Consider the following 18,284-nt stretch of genomic DNA (forward strand, 5'->3'; position numbering starts at 1 on the left):
AATATGAGAAGTACACTGGTACAAAATTAGATTTGGTTTTCTCTCTCTGAAAAGGACAGGTTTTCTTAGATTTCTGGTCTGCTTTTTTAAGTTATTATAAAAGTTTCCTTACCTGTTAGGTAATTTGCCTAGACAGCAAAGATTTTGGGTCTTACCAAAATATTTTACACTGTTTTTATCAGGTCTTTGATTACTTAAGAAAACCTAGGCTTCTCAGAGCTAAGTTTCTTTCACAACTAAACTTCTGTACTTGCCTTTAACATCTATTGTCACTTTGGTTAAGTAGATAATTCTGTCTTATTTCATAATTATCATTCATTCATTCATTTATTTGATAGAGAGCAAATGCAAGCCAGGGGAGAGGGAGAGAAAGAATCTCAAGCAGGCTCCACGCTCATCGCAGAGCCTGACAAGAGGCTCAAACCCAGGACCCTGAGATCACGACCTGAGCTGAAGTCAAGAGTCGGAAACTTAACTGACTGAGCCACCCAGACGTCCCTGATCTGTATCCTATTTAATCCAATATTCAAACTGTTTGACATTTTCTCCAAATCAAATTCTAAATGGGGTATTTTGACCTCAAAATAACTTTGAGGTTTATCAGTAGTTTCCTGGAAAATCTAAAGGACTTATCTCTCACCAAGGAAGACGTGAAAACAATTAGGTTTCTTTGGTATGTTAAATTACATGGCAAGCATTATCAAGTTAGAAGCAAGGCTAATTCTTCTTAGGTGGCATTTGTACAGATGCTTATTTATATAGAGGTTATAGAGATTATAGGAAATTCCTAGAAATCTGTTATGTCCTAGAACAATCTTATCAGTCATAATTCCAGTTATGATCTTAAAATATCGGGTATCACAGGAATAACCCCATGTCCTTGTCAATTCTATTATAATGAACTCTCATCAGATCTTTAACCATGGACTTTTTAAAGTCTTTTGTCATTTACAAACAGTTCCTGTTTTCACTCTGATGCTTTTGCAAAATAAAGATTCACAGAAAGGACCCTACCAAGTTGACCACTGACCCTGCCGCCCAATTGCAAAGTGTCAAACCTGGGGCACACATCTGACAGCTATCTGGCCCTAGGCAAAGGTCAGAGACCTCAAAAAGAAAAAGAAAAAAAGAAAAATCAAATTGAGGAGAAAGAGAAGTAATGAACATTGCTCTGACATGGTTTCTGTTCCTCCTTTCCTCTTGACCATCCTTTTCCTCATTCTTACACCACAAAGGTCTTGAGGATTCTTTTGTTCATCTTTTGCCTTTCCCTGACCTGGAAACATAATGCCATTATTCTCCTAGTTTAGGCCACTGCAAGGTGGGGGGGGGGGGTAATGCAACCTCCAAGTAACTGTTAGATTTGCCACCATGCTGGTGATCTGGTAGATCATTTGCCTGTCCCAAACTTCTCCCTGATTCCCAATGTCTCAGTTTCTATGAAACAAACTCAGCCACTTTCCATCCTGGGGGTCTCTTCCCGGACTCTGGTTAACAACCCCAAACCAGGGGAAACTGTGTCTCTGTTCAAAGAAAGGGACACAAGGCAAGGGTAACCAGAATAAACCACCTGTGTAGTCTAGAGACCCTTCAGTTTTACTGACTGCCACCTTTCCAGTCCCTAGTCACAGATTCAAATGGGAATTACCAAGAGTTATTCAGATTCAAAATTCATTTCCTGTGGTGGATCCGTACTGTCCTGGTTAAGGTAAGTGCCACGGAGGCTATGCTCGGAATTTCTCCTTAACTCTTGAAGATACTGCAGAATCTGCGGCTAAAGCATTACCTGCCCAATAAATATCCCTAATCTCTGGCCAGTGTTGTTCCTGATAAGAGGAGAGCCCTTGATGATCTTTTAGCTGAGCAAGAGGTTTTTGCTCAGTGGCCACCACCACTTGCTACACTTGGGCTCACACTTCTGGCCAAGTTGAGACTCGGCAGCTGCGTAAGATCACTGAGTAAGCCAGCTGGCTTTAAAAAGTGACTCCTTCAATTGGGTCTTACTTTGACCTATTTGATTCTGATTGGCTTGGGTCTTGGGGACCATGACTCATAAGTGCACTCCGGACATTGGGCATTATCTTGCTTTTAATAACCATAGTCTCCTCATTGTGCTGTATTCTCTCAAATCTTTAAATGCATATTTTTGGCCATCCACTACCAAGCAAATGATCTCCCTAAGATTAGAATATCACTTACGCTTAGCCGCATGTCACCAAACAGAATCAGCTCACCCTGAACTGGAATCTGAAATAAGTCCGGAATGGCCTGATCAGCACTACTTAGGTAATCTACCTGACAGACCCCCACCATCCCCTAAAAGAAAGTAACCTCAAAAAAAAAAAAAAACCCCATCCCCTTTTTGCAAAGTGTAACTTCCTTGTTTCCACTCCTTTCTGCCTATAGAAGTCTTTCATTTTGTACAGCTCCTCAGACCCCCATTCTACCCTCTAGACTGGATGCTGCCTGATTCATGAATCATTAAATAAAACCAGTGAGACCCTCCAAATGTACTCAGTTGAATTTTATTTTTTACCAAAACAAAGAATGAATCAGTGTTAAGTGAAACCTCATTTTTCTCTAGGCTCAACATGGCTTGGCTTGGTGCTGTTACTAATCTTTATTTACAATTTTTATATTTTGTCTATCATGACTTTCTTTTCTGCAAATTGATTTTCAAAAAAACATTGCATTAAAGAGTTATTTATCAGGGTGCCCGACTGCCCCAGTCGGTGGCACACGCTCAACTCTCCATCTTGGGGTCATGAGTTCATGCCCCATGTTGGGTATACAAATTACTTAAAAAATAAAATCTTAAAAAAAAAAAAACACCAGACTTAAAAAATAGTTATTTACCTTGATTACTGCGTTTTTTAGCACACCCTTAGATTTTGCAAAGGTGGGCGCCTGGGTGGCTCAGTCGGTTGAGCAACTGCCTTCGGCTCAGGTCATGATCCCAGGGTCCTGGGATCAAGTCCCACATCGGGCTCCCTGCTCTGCGGGGAGCCTGCTTCTCCCTCTCCCACTCCCCCTGCTTGTGTTCCCTCTCTCGCTGTGTCTCTCTCTGTCAAATAAATAAATAAAATCTTTAAAAAAAAAAAAAAAAGATTTTGCAAAGGTGCACCTCCCATCTCCCTTCCCTCTGAATTTTCTTTTCTAATTTTTCTTAACTTTCAAGTTCTATTTCTTTTGCCTTCCCTTTGAGAGCAAAGGCGTACCTCTGAGATATTGTAGGTTTGGTTGCAGGGAACCGCAACAAAGCAAGTCACATGAATGTTTTGGTTTCCCCGTGCATATAAAAATTTTATGGGTGGCTCAGTCGGTTAAGCAGCTGCCTTTGGCTCAGGCAATGATCCTGGAGTCCCGGGATCAATCCCCACACCGGGCTCCTTGCTCAGCGGGGAGTCTGCTTCTCCCTCTGCCCTTTAGCCCACTTGCGTGCTCTCTCTCTCTTGCTCTCTTTCAAATAAATAAATGAAATCTTAAAAAAAAATTATGTTTACCCCATAGTCTATTAAGTGTGCAATAGCATTATGTCTAACAATGTACATACCTTAATTTAAAAATACTTCATTGTTAAAAAATGCTTATCATCTGAGCTTTCAGTGAGTTATCCTCCCTGATCACAGATCACCACACCAAATATAATGAAAAGGTCTGAATTTTCCAAGAATTACCAAAATGTGACACAGACAGAAAATGAGCAAATGCTGTTGGAAAAAGGGTGCCAGATTTGTTCAATGCGAGGATGCCACAAACTTTCAATTTATAGTTAAAAAAAAAAATGCAGAATCTGCAAAGCACACTAAAACAAGCACAATAAATCCTGTAGGATGAAGACTTCAACTTTCACTTGGTAGAGATTTAGAACTTTTCCCTTCGCTCTGTTCAGTTGCCCCAGGGTTGGACTAGCTCCTGGGGGACAAAACCAATTCGATTCCCGGCACCAAGGGAAATGCATCCTCCGGGACCCCCGAGGGCCGAATCTGAACCTTGCCAAGGAAGAAACGAATTCCCTTTCCCTGGAACAGGCCGGCTACCTCCGAGTCACAGTGACTCAGCGAATCTGAGGCTTAAGGACCACAACCCTGTACACCCTCCTCCGGGTCTGCCCCATTCCGTGCGAAGGCGCTGTCCCGAGGCTGGGAGAGGCGCCAGGGTGCGCCGGGACTCCCCCGGAGATTTCCCCCTGCTGGCCCCAGGTGGTTTCTGGACAGAGTCCAGATGGGCATGCCTCGCACCCGCACCCAGACCCTCTAGCCGCGCCCGCCTCCCCCGCCCCCTGCGTCCTCAGCGCCCCCTTCTTCCACGTCGGGGGTCCCTACTCCAGCTCCCAGACTCCGCTTCCCTCCCAGAACCGCAGCCCCGGCGCGCCCCGCCCTGCGCCCCAGGGTCCCAGCGGCCGGCTCCGCCCCGGCGGGCCCCCGCTCCGGGGGCTGGGCTCGGGGAGCTATAAAGTGGCGGGCGCTCTGCAGGCGGCACGCCGGACCCCAGCCTCTGCCCGACGGCCGTGTCCCCCACCCCCGCGAGGACTCTGCCTCGGCCAGGGTCGCCCTGACAACCAGCAGCACAGCCAATCAACGCACCGCCGGAGGCCTGGCTGGTGAGTGCCGCGCCGCCGCGCTCCAGAGCAGGAACCCCCACCGCCTCAGCCCCCCAGCAGAGGCGCCCCCAGCCCTCGTTTGTCTGCGGGAGCCCCGGGGGGGCTTAGCTCTCAGTTTTTCTCCGTGACTCAAAACAGAAAAAGCAAAGGCATTAGGATCCCGGGAGGAGCCCTTGACCAGACACTGCGGGAAGGAGAGCTCCTGTTTCTATCCCAGCCCCACGAACCGGGGTGGGGGTTTGAAAGAGACTTGACCTCGGTAGCAAAAAAACTGCCTCCAAAATAGGTCGGAAACCGGTCGTCCAAGGCCAGATCTGGCCCACTGGCATAACTTCTTTGGCCTTATAGAATTTAAAACATTTTGGTATAAGTTGCTAGTATTTACAATAAAGATAGGTGATTTCGTTTAAAAAGGTGAATTATCTGCTTTTGGAGGGAAATTAAAAGATCCGGTGATGACTGGAGCTGGGGAAGTTGTTCCCTTTAGTTTGACAGAGACCAGCCCCAGGCTGCCTGGCCAGGAGACAGTTTTGACTGTGACCCTTGGATCGGGCAAACCCGATCCCTGTTCCACTTGGAGTGACAGAGCCTCCCCTCTCCACCATCCACCCCAGGGCACCTGAGGGGTCACAAGTTTATCTGATGCACGCATGGCCTCTAAGACACCCCAGCTGCAAGGCCTGCAGGCGCAGGGAGCTCTTTCCCAGAGAGCCTTATTCCCAGATGGGACAGTGCTACCATTTACAAAGCCATTTCCTCAACTGGGACAGAATTCTACCTTTTTTCAATTTCCTTCCCTCTGAACCTAGTTCCTTTTTCTGAAAACACACATGCAGACAATCTCATCTTGCCAAAAGTTAAGGGAGGGATGAGCTGCTGTTGCAGTTGACAAACTAGAGTTAGAATCTCTGTGAAACAGGCTGCAGCCCACCCAGAGTTTCTAGAAACCTAGAGGAGAAGCATCTGGGAGAGACCGCAGGGCAGCTGACCAGGCTTCCCGCCTGCATCTTAGGGGCGGGTTCTCTCTACTTCATTCTTAGCTGTCCTGAGGGCACTGGCACTCCTCTAGTAGAGGGCAAGAGCTAGTTCCTGATTTTCCAATCTTACAGAATATTCTGTGCATCCAAAGCATTTGTTTGCAACCACAAGGTGCCTCTCACTAGCAGAATGTGAATGCACTAGTAGAAACAGAATGCGCAAAACTGATAGGAGGGCCTGCCCTTATTCTATTTGTGATAGGTTTTCCTTGATTGCTTATTCTTCCTGCCAGAATGATCACGTGGGTAATATAGCTGTTACTGGTAAAGACATCTAGATGTGCTTTACATTAAAACAAGGTGCCACGACCCCTTTCTCTCTCTCTGCCAGCTTTATCTTTTTCTGTCATTAAATTCTTTTTAAAAAAAGTTTTTAAAGGTTTTAATTATTTATTTTGACAGAGAGAGACAGTGAGCACAAGTAGGGGGAGCGGCAGAGGGAGAAGCAGCCTTCCCGCTGAGCAAGGAGCCCAGACGTGGGGCTCGATCCCAAGACCCCGGGATCATGACCTGAGCCAAAGGCAGACGCTTAACCAACTGAGCCACCCAGATGTCCCCGTGTCATTAAGTTCTATGTTGGTCTTAAATGAAACTGCTGCTTAACAGAGTACTGTGCGGTCTGGAATATTCGTGAAAACTTGGTTTCAGATTGGCCTGAGTTTGAAGGCAGAGAATCATAGGAACATTGGAGCCTTAGATAAGGACAGAGGTCAGGTCCCCCAAAACAGTCGGGATGCTTTGGTCACCAGAATGTATGTCTATGGAAAAAAAAAATTGTGTGTTTTTGCACACTGGTGTATCCCAAATGCCTAGAGCAGTGCCTGGTGGGTAGGAGGTGCTCACTCAAGCCCAATGGAGAGGCTCAGAGGATGGGTTAGCGAGAACATGAGCAGTGCACAGGGAGAGAAGAAGTTGGCTGGGGGTGGATACACCAGATTTCAGGACACAGAGAAGGGCGGATGAACAGGGAGCATATTTCACGTAGGGGTGGACTGAAATCTGAAGAGAGCTGCATTATCAAGGGCAGGCTCGGCTGTGGGACATACAGTGGCTTCTGTGAGGTCAGTGATGTGCCTGGCAAGCAGAAATGAATGTTTAATTAGAAGGACTGATGATAACCCCATCGGACTTTCAAACCTCTTCTTCAGTGGCAGCGCCGCCTGAAGCTGTTCCTCATTGGCCAGCCCTGAAGTGGACGGTTTTCCTCAGGTATTTTGTCCCCTGCCTCCCCTGTCAGGCTAACACTGTTAGTTTTTTTCTCTGCGTGTCTTACTGCCTTTCTCAGGGTAAATCCTGAGAAAATCAAACTTGCCGTGTAGTTAAATGTCAGGAAGGGCCACTGAACCCTTCAAGTTCAAAGACTGCGGGTTTGTCCATGAAGAAGGACCTGGTGACGAGTGACTTGGTGGTGTGTTGGGTAGTGAATCTCCCCTTTACCCTTTCCCTCGGGCAAAGCAGCAAGCCTGCTCTGTTGACTGCAAATGAATGTTCTGTTGTGTGTGCACAACCCTTGACCATTTTCCTACTGCCTTGTTTCCAGGAATCAATATATTCCAGATACTGAACTTTGTTAGTTATATTTCTTGCAAATACGTCCTTCCTGTTTGTGTCTTGGCTCACATGGCTTATGTTTGAGGGCATCATGCATCCTCTAGCTAGGAGCTGATGAGCTCCTTGAAAGCAAGCGACAGATATCCTGATTTTCTCATTTTAGGTGAAGTGCCTTTATATTTTACTACTTAGGAAATGCTTGTTAACACTGATAAGAAAAAAAAAACAACCTTTATATCTATATATAGGTAGGAAGCCAAGAGAATAAAAACTGACAAAGCAGTATTCAGTAAACATTGAGATAACTAATGCAAAGGTAAGTCACAGAGAAAATGCTCATCAGAACTTAATATACTCACATTTCTCCTGAGAGTGGGAAGTCCTGGAGTTGATAAAAAGAAAAACGGGGGTAGGAATTTGTTGAGGCAGCTTCAGGAGCTCCTTTCCCTTTTCCCTGGCTGTCCAAAGCAGATAAATCACTTTCATAGCATTTAAATCCCTTATCAAACTTAGATTCCACCGCCTCTGAGTTTACAGAGCCTGAAGCGCCTCGTGCAAGTTCGGCAACGCTCCTCTCGGGCAGGCTGGGGCGGGAAGCAGACACCTGGCTGAATTTAACCCGAAGCAGCTGCTCCCACTGGAGCTCCACCCGTGGACACAACTGTTAGGAGTAGTAACAAACGACGTAGTGATGCCAATTACCAGGAGCAGGGGTGGTGGGATACACCACTCTCTGCCATTCTCTGGTCCCTCCCCCCCTGCTGCCTGCACATGGTTGTGTGGATTTATCTCTCTCTCTCAATCTCTCTCTCTATATATACATATATATGTATATTTTATTTATTTTATTTTTTTATTTTTAAAGATTTTATTTATTTATTTGAAAGAGAGAATGAGAGAGAGAAAGCATGAGAAGGGGGAGGATCACAGGGAGAAGCAGACTCCCTGCTGAGCAGGGAGCCAAACGTGGGACTCGATCCAGGGACTCCAGGATCATGACCTGAGCCGAAGGCAGTCGCTTAACCAACTGAGCCACCCAGCCGCCCTATTTTATTTTATTTTTTTAGTACTCTCTACACCCAGTGTGGGACTTAAACTCACAGCTATGAGATCACGAAGCCCCACACTCCTCTGACTGAGCCAGCCAGGCGCCCCTATTTCTACATATTTTAAAATTATTCCAGTTTCACCACTTACTATGTAAACTTGGGTAACTTGCTTAACTTTTTTTTTTATTTAAAATTTTTTTTTAAAGATTTTATTTATTCATTTGAGAGAGAGAGAATGGGAGAGAGAGCACAAGAGGGGGGAGGGTCAGAGGGAGAAGCAGACTCCCTGCCGAGCAGGGAGCCCGATGCGGGACTTGATCCTGGGACTCGATCCTGGGACTCGATCCTGGGACTCCAGGATCATGACCTGAGCCGAAGGCAGTCGCTTAACCAACTGAGCCACCCAGGCGCCCAAGCTAGCCTAACTTTTCTGTGCCTCAGTGTTCTCATCCATAATATGGGGATACTCACTGTATCCATCTCAGCGTTGCCATGACAACTGCAAAAGAATGCAAAGTACTCTGAGCAGTGCCTGGCACAGAGTAAGCACCCATTAATGCTGTTCTGGCAGAGAAAGGCAAATAGTATTTCACTTGTAATGTAGAATCTAAAAACCCAAACAATGAACAAACAAACAAAAAGACATAGACCCATAAATACAAAAAAACAAAGCGACTTTGCCAGAGGGGAGTGGTATGGGCAAAGGGGCGAAGTGGTTGAAGGGGAGTGGGAGATATGGGCTTCCAGTTATGGAAGGAATAAGTCACGGGGGTAAAACGTACAGCACAGGGAACATGATCAACAGTGTTGTAATGGTGTTGTGTGGTATGGCAGGTGGTAGCTACACTTGGGGGGAGCGTGACCTAATGTACAGACGTGTGGAATCACTGTGGTGTTCACCTGAAACTAAAGTAACATTGTGTGTCAAATATACTTCAGTTAAAATAAAGAAGAAAAAGGGCACCTGGCTGGCTCAGTCGGAGGAGCACGGGATTCTGGGTCTCAGGGTCGTGAGTTCGAGCCCCACGTTGGGTATAGAGATTACTTTAAAATAAATAGAACTTTGGGGTGCCTGGGTAGCTCAGACGGTTGGGCATCAGCCTTTGGCTCGGGTCATGATCCTGGGGTCCTGGGATCGAGTCCCATATCGGGCTCTCTCTTCAGCGGGGAGTCTGCTTCTCCCGCTCCCTCTGTGCCCCCTTCATGCTCACGCTCTCTCTCTCTTAAATAAATAAAATCTTTAAAAAAATAGAACTAAAAAAAATAATAAATGCTGTTCTTGTAAGAGTATAACATGCTTGTTCTAACAACTTTTTTAATACAGGTCCAAAAAAGGTCCAAGGAAAAAAGGAACTCCTTCCCCTCAGTCTCTACCTCCTTGCCATCTCTTACTTAGCTAAGAAAACTATTTTTCCCTCATACCTATATACTGCAAATCTATGTACACATATATGTAGTTTCTTTGTCTTTTTTTTTAAAGTAATGTCTATACCCAGTGTGGGGCTCGAACTCACGACTCCAAGATCTAGAGCTGCACGCTCCAACTGAGCCAGCCAGACACCCCTCTCTGTCTTTTATAAAAATGGGTTCACATTTACTTCATTTTATCAGCTAACAATATATCACGGATATCTTTTTTCTGGGTGACTATATATAGTTAACTCTTTCTTGTTAACAACATACTAGTCTGTAGTATGTATGTATGTACCATAATTTATTCAGATACTCCCCATAAATAGTCAGGTTGTATCCCATTTTTGCCAGTGAAAAGAGTAATACAGGATGCAAGGATGATCCTTGTTCATGTATCCTTATGTCCCCATGCTTTTAGTCTATAGAACAGATTCCCCAAAGTTGGAGAGCTAGATCAAAGATTTATGTGTGGGATTTTGTTTTTGTTTTTGTTTTTTGAGAGAGAGAATGATCAGGGAGGGAGGGTGGAGAGGGAGAGAGAGAATCCTAAGCAGACTCCATGCCCGACACAGGGCTCGATCTCAGGCAACCCCTGAGATCGTGACTTGAGCTGAGATCAAGAGTCAGGTGCTTAACCAACTGAGCCACGCAGCGCCCCTAAGATTTATATGTCTTTAAAATTTAAAGAGATTCAGCCTGTTTACTTTCCCTAAAGGTGGAGGCAGGTCATAGTCCCACTGGCAAGGTGCCAGTCTTCCTGCAATCTTCATAGCCCTCGGTGTTGCTTGTCTTAAATTGTTTTGCCAATCCTTTTTTTTTTTTTTAAGATTTTATTTATAAGTAATCTCTACATCCAATGTGGGGCCTGAAATCGCAACATCAAGATCAAGAGTCACCTTCCACCAACGGAGCTGCTTTGCTAATCTGATGGGTAAATAATAATATTTCATTTAAATGTGCTTTTCCTGAGGGCACTTCCCTAATGTGCCGGGTGGGGCATTTCTTCCTGTGACTAGTGTGCTCATGACCTGGAGTTGTTTTTCTATTGCATGGTCTGTTTGTAGGCGTTCTTTGGGATTTTAACCCTTTGTGGTAAGAGTTGCAGATATCATCTCCTTGTTGATTGTCTTTTGACTTTGTTTATGGTGCCTTCTGGTACACACAAATTTTTTAATTTTTATGTGGCTTTATCTGGCAAGCTTTTCCTTCATGGTTTCTGAATCTCTAGTCTTTCTTAAAAAGTATTCTCTGTCTTGAGGTTATACAAATTCTCCCTTTAGATCTTTACTCTGCCAGGAATTTATTGCTCTAGGTGGTGTGTTTGTGGGATAGTGAAAACAAAACAAAACAAAACACTCAAAATACATATTGAATACAATAGACGCACCGAAAAGTGCACAAATTCAAAGTGACTTGTCACAGACTTGTGTGATCAGTACCCAGATCAAGAAAGAGAACATTGCCAGTACCCCCAAAGCCCCTTCTCTGCCCTTCCAGTCAGTACCCCTTGACAAGGGGAACCACTGTCCTGACTCCTAACACCTTGTATTAGTTGTCTAAGGGGATAATTCCATTTTCATGCAGATGGCCAATTAAATATGCCAACAAAATTAGTTAGGATGCCTCCTTTATTTGTGGGTACTTTTAAGGAGAAAATATGTTTCTGGCCTCAGTGGGGGGAGCGCATCCCCCAATGCCTAACAAAGCCGACTCTCCTTTTTTTTTTTAAGTTTATTTATTTATTTAGTAATCTCTATGCCCACCGTGAGGCTTGAACTCACAACCCCGAAATCGAGAGTCACGTGCTTTTCCAGCTGAGCCAGCCAGGCACCCCTGAAGTCGACTCTTGCATTGTGGATCCTGGCGTGGCCGCCCTGGAGCTGAAGCTTTGCTGCGTGGTAACTGCTTTTCTCCGTCTGCCTTGTGTGTGCCTGAGTAGCTAGAAGAGTACTGATCGTCCTGGCCCATCCAGAGAAGACATCCTTCAACTATGCCATGAAGGAGGCAGCAGTAGAGGCCTTGAAGGGGAAAGGATGGGAGGTCACCGTGTCAGACCTCTACGCCATGAACTTCAATCCTGTCATCTCCAGAAAGGACATCACAGGTAGGAGCAGCTCCCCTCCTTAATGAGGTCTCTGTGGCACGTCTCACCGGTGGGTTCTCTGGCGCATCCTTGGCCCCTCCAGCTTCAACCTGTCCTTTTCCTCTCGGCAGGCCCACTGAAGGACCCTGGGACCTTCCAGTATTCCGTGGAGTCTATGCTAGCTTATAAAGAAGGCCGTCTGAGCCCGGATATTGTGGCTGAACAAAAGAAGCTAGAAGCCGCAGACCTTGTGATTTTTCAGGTGTGGTCGGACATCAGAAGGGGTGTCAGGACCCTTGAGTTCTCACTGCCCGAGCCCGGTCCCCTAATCAGCTATGTGATCTCAGAAAAGTCAGTTACCCACTCGAGCGCATTCTCTGTAAAGAAGGGTGATGACTTCAAAGGTGCACCCTTACTCAGATTTATAGACCCGGTGCCCCTGGCCGTACTACTCTTTGAAAATAGGGGACTACAAAGACGACACGTGAGCCTGGAGCTTTTCTTCCGTGAGTGATTCCTTGTGGGATCTCTCATAGTTTGCCGTTAGCCCCCCTTCTCTGCCTCAGCACCCCGAATGGTCTGTGGAGTGAAGCGTGGGAGCCTGACCTCTGCAGTTAGAGCCACCCAGCTGAAGGGCCCGTGGCCCTGCTTAATGTGTTCCGGCCGCAGAGTGGGGCCTTTCCTCTCCTGGAAGCTGTGTCCCCGCTAGGCAGGCAGTCCTGGACGTGCATATGCTTCTGGCCAGGTCTCTTTCCCGAAAATGCCAACCTGGACTCAGTGACTTTGCTTCTCCCGGTTCTCACCAGCTTTTTGATACTGAACGTGGGATGTCTAGGACCCTGGAAACTGCACAAGGAGGGTGACGCCAGCTGTGGTTTTTGCAATTATTCAATCAGCTGCAAAGAATCTAAACTTTTAGGTTTTTTATTCGACCCTCAGGCCTGCTGCTGCAGATCAAAGCCACAAGCCATTAGCCAGCGCCCCATAGGACGCCTTCTTGGAGCGAGTTTTCTGCTGCGGTTTATCCTCGTGCAGCCAAGGCAGCGGCAGGAGCAGCTTTCAAGTCTGAATCTCATATTTTAGAACTGGAACAGACCCTGGTGGTCTTTTAATTTAGCTTCTATACGATGCCTAAGTTTAATTTACTATCAGTACAGCTGTGCAGGTTGTGCACTGTGAAATAGCAACATCAAAGGGCAATGTATACACTGCAGATTTGTAGACTTACTATAACATGTTACCAAAGGATGACAGGAAAAGTCTTACTATAGAAGAATCAGTGTACTATGTATGATAGTCTTTCTTTTTCTTTCTTTCTTTTTTTAAAGAATTTATTTATTTTGATAGAGACAGAGCGAGAGAGGGAACACAAGCAGGGGGAGTGGGAGAGGGAGAAGCAGGCTCCCCGCGGAGCAGGGAGCCCGACGCGGGGCTCCATCCCAGGACCCTGGGACCATGACCTGAGCCGAAGGCAGACGCTTAACGACTGAGCCACCCAGGCGCCCCATGATAGTCTTTCAACATGCAAATTAAGTGTCCTGAGGAGGAGCATTTTGATTCATACCGAGGTGCCATGTGGGCTAGCCCCCTGCTTACTTCCCTCACTTCTCCAAGAACAACCAGAGGAAGAATAAACTCTTAATATCCTGCAAGCCGAGCAATCCTATTTTCAGCTCTGACTGCAGGACCCTCACAGGGACCAAATCTACTTGTCTAAACAACCTACACATTTCTCTTAAAAGCTGCGATCTGGCCCCTCACAGTTGCAGGGTCATAAAGATAAGAAGCCTCTAGAGATTACTCAAGCCCCTCTTTCCACAGCTAAGGCACATGAGACTTAGGGAAAGTAAGGGGCTTATGGGGCAGAGGTCTTGCATCACGTCAATGGCAGAATCAGGGTGAGAAGACAATCTTGTTTTCAAGCTCGTGTTCCTTCTGTTCGAAAACCCTGCCCCTTTCCCCCTCTCCTATAGGTCAATAACCATTCAAATATCGGAGAAAGATATCAAGTCCTCCAAATTCCTTCTCTGTCCTAATTTTTCTCATGTGGGCGTATTCCATTTGTCATTGTCTTTAAATCCTAAGTCAGGGAGAAGAAGAAATACTAGTATAGTCCCTGTTCTGCTTTTATCAGGACAAGAGACCCCACGACACTTTCTCATGGGAATTCCCTGATAAACCTTAGTCACACGGGTCATTTGTTTGCCCGCATGAGTTCATCCTCATGCGCTGTTTATTCTAAATGATAGGATTTTACATCCGTGAACACAAGGTCCCTGTTTCATTTGTTGATACCACTCCTACTGAAGTGAGCTCTTCAGAAAATATTGATTTAGGCGTCACACATTGAAACAAACTTTGCAATCCTTGCTGTTTACACTTTGCCGCTAAATGTGATTTCAAAGAAACAAACCTTTTATTGTTTTTAAAGATTTGTTTATCTGAGAGAGAGAGTTGGGGGGGAGGGGCAGGCGGAGAGGGAGAGAATCTCAAGCTGATGCCCTGCTGAGGGTGGAGCCCGATGCAGGGTTTGATCTCACGACCCTGAGATCATGGCCTGAGCTGAAATCAAGGGTTGGATGCTTAACCAACTGAGCCACCCAGGCGCCCCTCAGAGAAACAAATCTTAATTGCATGTGGCTCTCTTCAGACCTACCGGTAGCAGTTTCTTTAGGCAGAAACAGGAGTGTCAAGTTGACTGACCAAGGACAGTAATTTTAATGTGCTAACTCCTCCAGGAGAAATGACAAGGGCCCCAAGAAAGGTCTGCCCTTCTGTGACGTCCCAGGCAGCTGCTAAGCACCTGAGCCACCCTCTGGGCTGGCGGTGCTCCCGATCTGACCTCTCTGTCCCTCTGCCCCACAGTTCCCGCTGCAGTGGTTTGGAGTCCCTGCCATCCTGAAAGGCTGGTTCGAGCGAGTGCTCATAGGGGAGTTTGCTTATTCGTATGCTGCCATGTATGACAAGGGACCTTTCCAGGTAGGTGGATGGTTCTGCTTTTTCCCTATCAGCTAGATTCTGGGTAGATTCTGTCCTGAGGCAGAGTTTTGAACACAATTAGGTACTCAGGTCAGGCTCCTGGGAGAGATGGATAATAAAGGTTTTAGTAGATATTTAGATATGACTTTAGGACTTGCTTTAAAATAGCCCAGGAACCTAAGGGGCAAGGGTAGGAGCTAAAGCGAATACTGAGCGTTGAAGCGGGGGGGGGCGGGGTAGTGGTGGAAGCGTCTATATTATACTATTTTCTCTATGTATGTTTGACATTTTCCATAATAAAAATTAGAAAAAAAAGAAATTCTATCTTAGTTTTTTAGAGACCCACCTCCTCCACAAGAAACATTTTGAGGCCTCCTGGATACGCGCGTAGCCCTGTGGGGATTCGGGTAGAAGCGACAGAGCCCCGCTTAGGCAGCAGCGGTCGCACACCGGTCTTGTAGTCCCCTGGTTTGCCACCAGCGGTGCCCCGTCGCCCTGGGTGTGACTTCCGGAGTCCCACTGAGCGGCTTAGAGGGGCCCGAGCGGAAGTGACGGAAGTGACGGAAGTGACGTCAGCGGCAGGTGGGCGCGCTTGTGCGTGCCTCTCCCTGGGGCTGTTTGGTTAACTTCCCATCACCGCGGAGAGGTGGAGGGTGACGACGACTTGCCTTTTACAGGAGAAGAAGACCGTGCTTTCCGTCACCACTGGTGGCAGTGGCTCCATGTATTCCCTGCAGGGTATCCACGGAGACATGAATATCCTTCTCTGGCCAATTCAGGTTACTTGTTTTCAATGACTCTTCGGGGAGCGGGCGGTTAATCAAACGGGCTTTCTGTGGGGTCCAGATCCTCAAGATCGCAGCTGTAAACAGACCTGGGGTGTGAGGATGAGAGCCACGTAATAATTCCCAACTCCAGGGAGCTCCCTTTTAGGGCTCGTCTTCCCCGGCGCCTGCGCTGCAAGGATAACCCGAGTATGCCCACGTGCAAACCTGGCCGCCTCCTAACCAAGGGCTAGCGCAGGTAACCCCTAGATTTGTATAGCCATGTGCCCCGGTCCTCTTCGGATGACCGATACCTCTCTCCAAGCTTCCTGGAGTTCCTTCTCCAAGTTGCTGCTACGGCCTCACAAGCGATTAGAAAATCGTAAGAAATGATTTAGTCCAGCTAACGAGAGTGTAGTGTCTGAGGGAGGCTATTTGGGAGCTGGCCACTGGACTATCAAGATAATCTCTTCTAAGGTAGAGGGTTGGAGAGAAGAGCAAATGAGGTGGCCTCCTTTAAGAGCGGACAACTAATACTGGAGAATAAATTTTAAGAATCATTTCTTGAGACTCCTCTGGTTAAACGGAGAGGCATGAGAAAGGCACATCCGCATGCCTTGGCAAGAGTCGGCTGCCAAGAGGCTGAAACTCCCTTATGTAATAGAGCTTCCGGCATTTTTGGCAGAGGATCCCAAGGCTGGCAGGGTTTCAAGGTTTTATTCATTTAAAAAAGAGCTCAGCTGAATAGGCTAAAATAGGTAACAGCTACGAATAGAGAGCAGGTGAGAGAAAATAGCTATGAATTGATTCTCCGGCGGGAGGCCTCAGGCCCCCCCATATCGGAGTGTCTTTTTAGAAAACCTAGATTAACTTTGGCTGTTTGTATATGGTACAAGCTGTGTAGGGTTTGTTCTGTGACTCATCTCTGTGCTTTTGTGTATCCCCAGAGTGGCACTCTGCATTTCTGTGGCTTCCAAGTCTTGGAACCTCAACTGACATATAGCATTGGGCACACTCCTATGGAGGCCCGAATTCAGATCTTGGAAGGATGGAAGAAACGCCTGGAGAATATCTGGGATGAGACTCCACTGTATTTTGCTCCAAGTAGCCTCTTTGACTTAAGCTTCCAGGCAGGATTCTTAATGAAAAAGGAAGTGCAGAATGAGTGGGAAAACAAGAAATTTGGCCTTTCTGTGGGCCATCATCTGGGCAAGTCCATCCCAACTGACAACCAGATCAAAGCCAGAAAATGAGACTCACAAGACTAGGTTTCCTTCTAAAATGTAGCCAAATCGAGGTTTCTTTTTCAGACTTCCTTGACTTGCTTTAGTCTTTAAGATTTGTGTTTTTTTAAGATGTGTGTTTTTCTTTTTCCACAAGGAATGACTAGGAGACAGAATAGACTCTGTTCGTATATTTTTGGATAGTTTTATTAATTATAACTGATTCTTATGATTGCTATCATGGCAAAATCTGATTAGGCTCAGGAGGCCACTTAGGATATAAAGCAGGGAAAGAAGTAGAAACATTCCAGACAATAATCTTTAAGGTCCTCTACACAATTTAATTCCTCTTGTTAGGGACAAATTTTTAGGGCTAAATCTGGCGAGACAGCATCCAACTCTTCAATGATACATTTTTCTTTTAATTACCTCTCTGTGGCTTATAGCAGAAGGGAATTGCTCAGAGAAAGAAATGACTGAATCTGTCTGACCCAAGGGACTTGTTTGGTAGTTACTAATCTGTGCTTGTTTATGATACTGGCTTTAATTACTGCACAGTGACTAATAATATGCCTAATGTGTTACTCTTCAACTTTTGTTGTTTGTATACAATACCTGCAGATACCTTCAAGTGAAGATAATAAAAGTCTCTTCTTTATCTCAGTCTTCTAATTTAATGTCTGCAGAAATAAGCCAACACATCTGTACACCACATCTGCTGCAATGAATGAATTCAAGAAATAGTTATTCCCAATACTTAACAACAGCCTTCTACAAATAGTATTTTATTTCTTCTGAGCTATATAACACCCTGGAAGGTTTTCTTCTCTATCATAGCTAAACTGATGACTTCCTTTTGGATGCGATTTGGTCCCACAATTTTGGGGATGAAATCGTAATCCTAGAGTTTCGTTAACTCTGAACAATTCTGACATACTTCCAATTTCAGTTATTGAAGTGCGGCTCGCTGTCCTCATAATTCAAGTAGAATATGATGAAAGGCCGCCCTCTTGTGGTGCATTGTAAGGAAACGAGCTATTAGGCAAAGCAAGGTTGCTTGAAACTGGGAACAGGTAAAAGTGGAATCTGTTAGGGAAGACAGGATCAGAGCATACAATAATAAATTATGGCCCCAGGCGCCTGGCTGGCTCATGGAGCATGCAACTCTTGATCTCAGAGTTGTGAGTTCCAGCCCCATGTTGGGTGGAGAGCATTCCTTAAAAATAAAATCTAAAAACAAATGGCCAGATGCCTTCAAGACTTGAGACCTCTCCCAACAGGGCTGCTTCATATTGAATGGTAAAGGAACAACCTATTAAGATCCTCGCAGGGAATCTACAGGACATTTAGAGATCCAGATAAGAGTGTTACAGAAATCAAGAAAAACCTAGAATTCAGTAAACAAATGCCGAGGGGCAGCGGTATTTATTGTGATTTGCCCGATGTATTCCGATTTACCCAGTCAGTGGGCTAGGTACTCGGCTAGGCACTGGGACCACAGCAATGAACAAAACCAAGTACTTCGTGCTAGAAGAAAGAGCAGGGTAAGACAGAGACGGAATGTGCGTGGTTTTGTTTTATA

General features: G+C 45.9%; 1 protein-coding gene across 2 annotated transcripts; it reads left to right on the forward strand.

The window, feature by feature from the left end:
• The first annotated feature begins 4,238 nt into the window (after positions 1–4,238).
• NQO1 (NAD(P)H quinone dehydrogenase 1) lies at positions 4,239–17,360 on the forward strand. 2 transcript variants are annotated; one of them, XM_045870056.3, is made up of 8 exons: positions 4,239–4,603; positions 6,789–6,849; positions 10,481–10,584; positions 11,593–11,757; positions 11,868–11,998; positions 14,602–14,715; positions 15,393–15,494; positions 16,427–17,360. In XM_045870056.3, exons 3-8 carry the CDS (start codon positions 10,581–10,583, stop codon positions 16,730–16,732), a joined length of 822 nt encoding a protein of 273 aa, XP_045726012.2. In that variant the 5' UTR covers positions 4,239–4,603; positions 6,789–6,849; positions 10,481–10,580; the 3' UTR covers positions 16,733–17,360. The 2 variants fall into 2 exon arrangements, with proteins under 2 accessions (XP_045726012.2, XP_045726013.2); XM_045870057.3 differs by lacking the exon at positions 6,789–6,849 and having other exon boundaries at positions 4,241–4,603.
• The last annotated feature ends 924 nt before the right edge of the window (positions 17,361–18,284 follow it).

Source organism: Mirounga angustirostris, unplaced genomic scaffold (assembly GCF_029215605.1).
Source record: "Mirounga angustirostris isolate CCGP_5_RB_7025 unplaced genomic scaffold, mMirAng1.0.hap1 SCAF_16, whole genome shotgun sequence".
NCBI classification, from domain to species: domain Eukaryota; kingdom Metazoa; phylum Chordata; class Mammalia; order Carnivora; family Phocidae; genus Mirounga; species Mirounga angustirostris.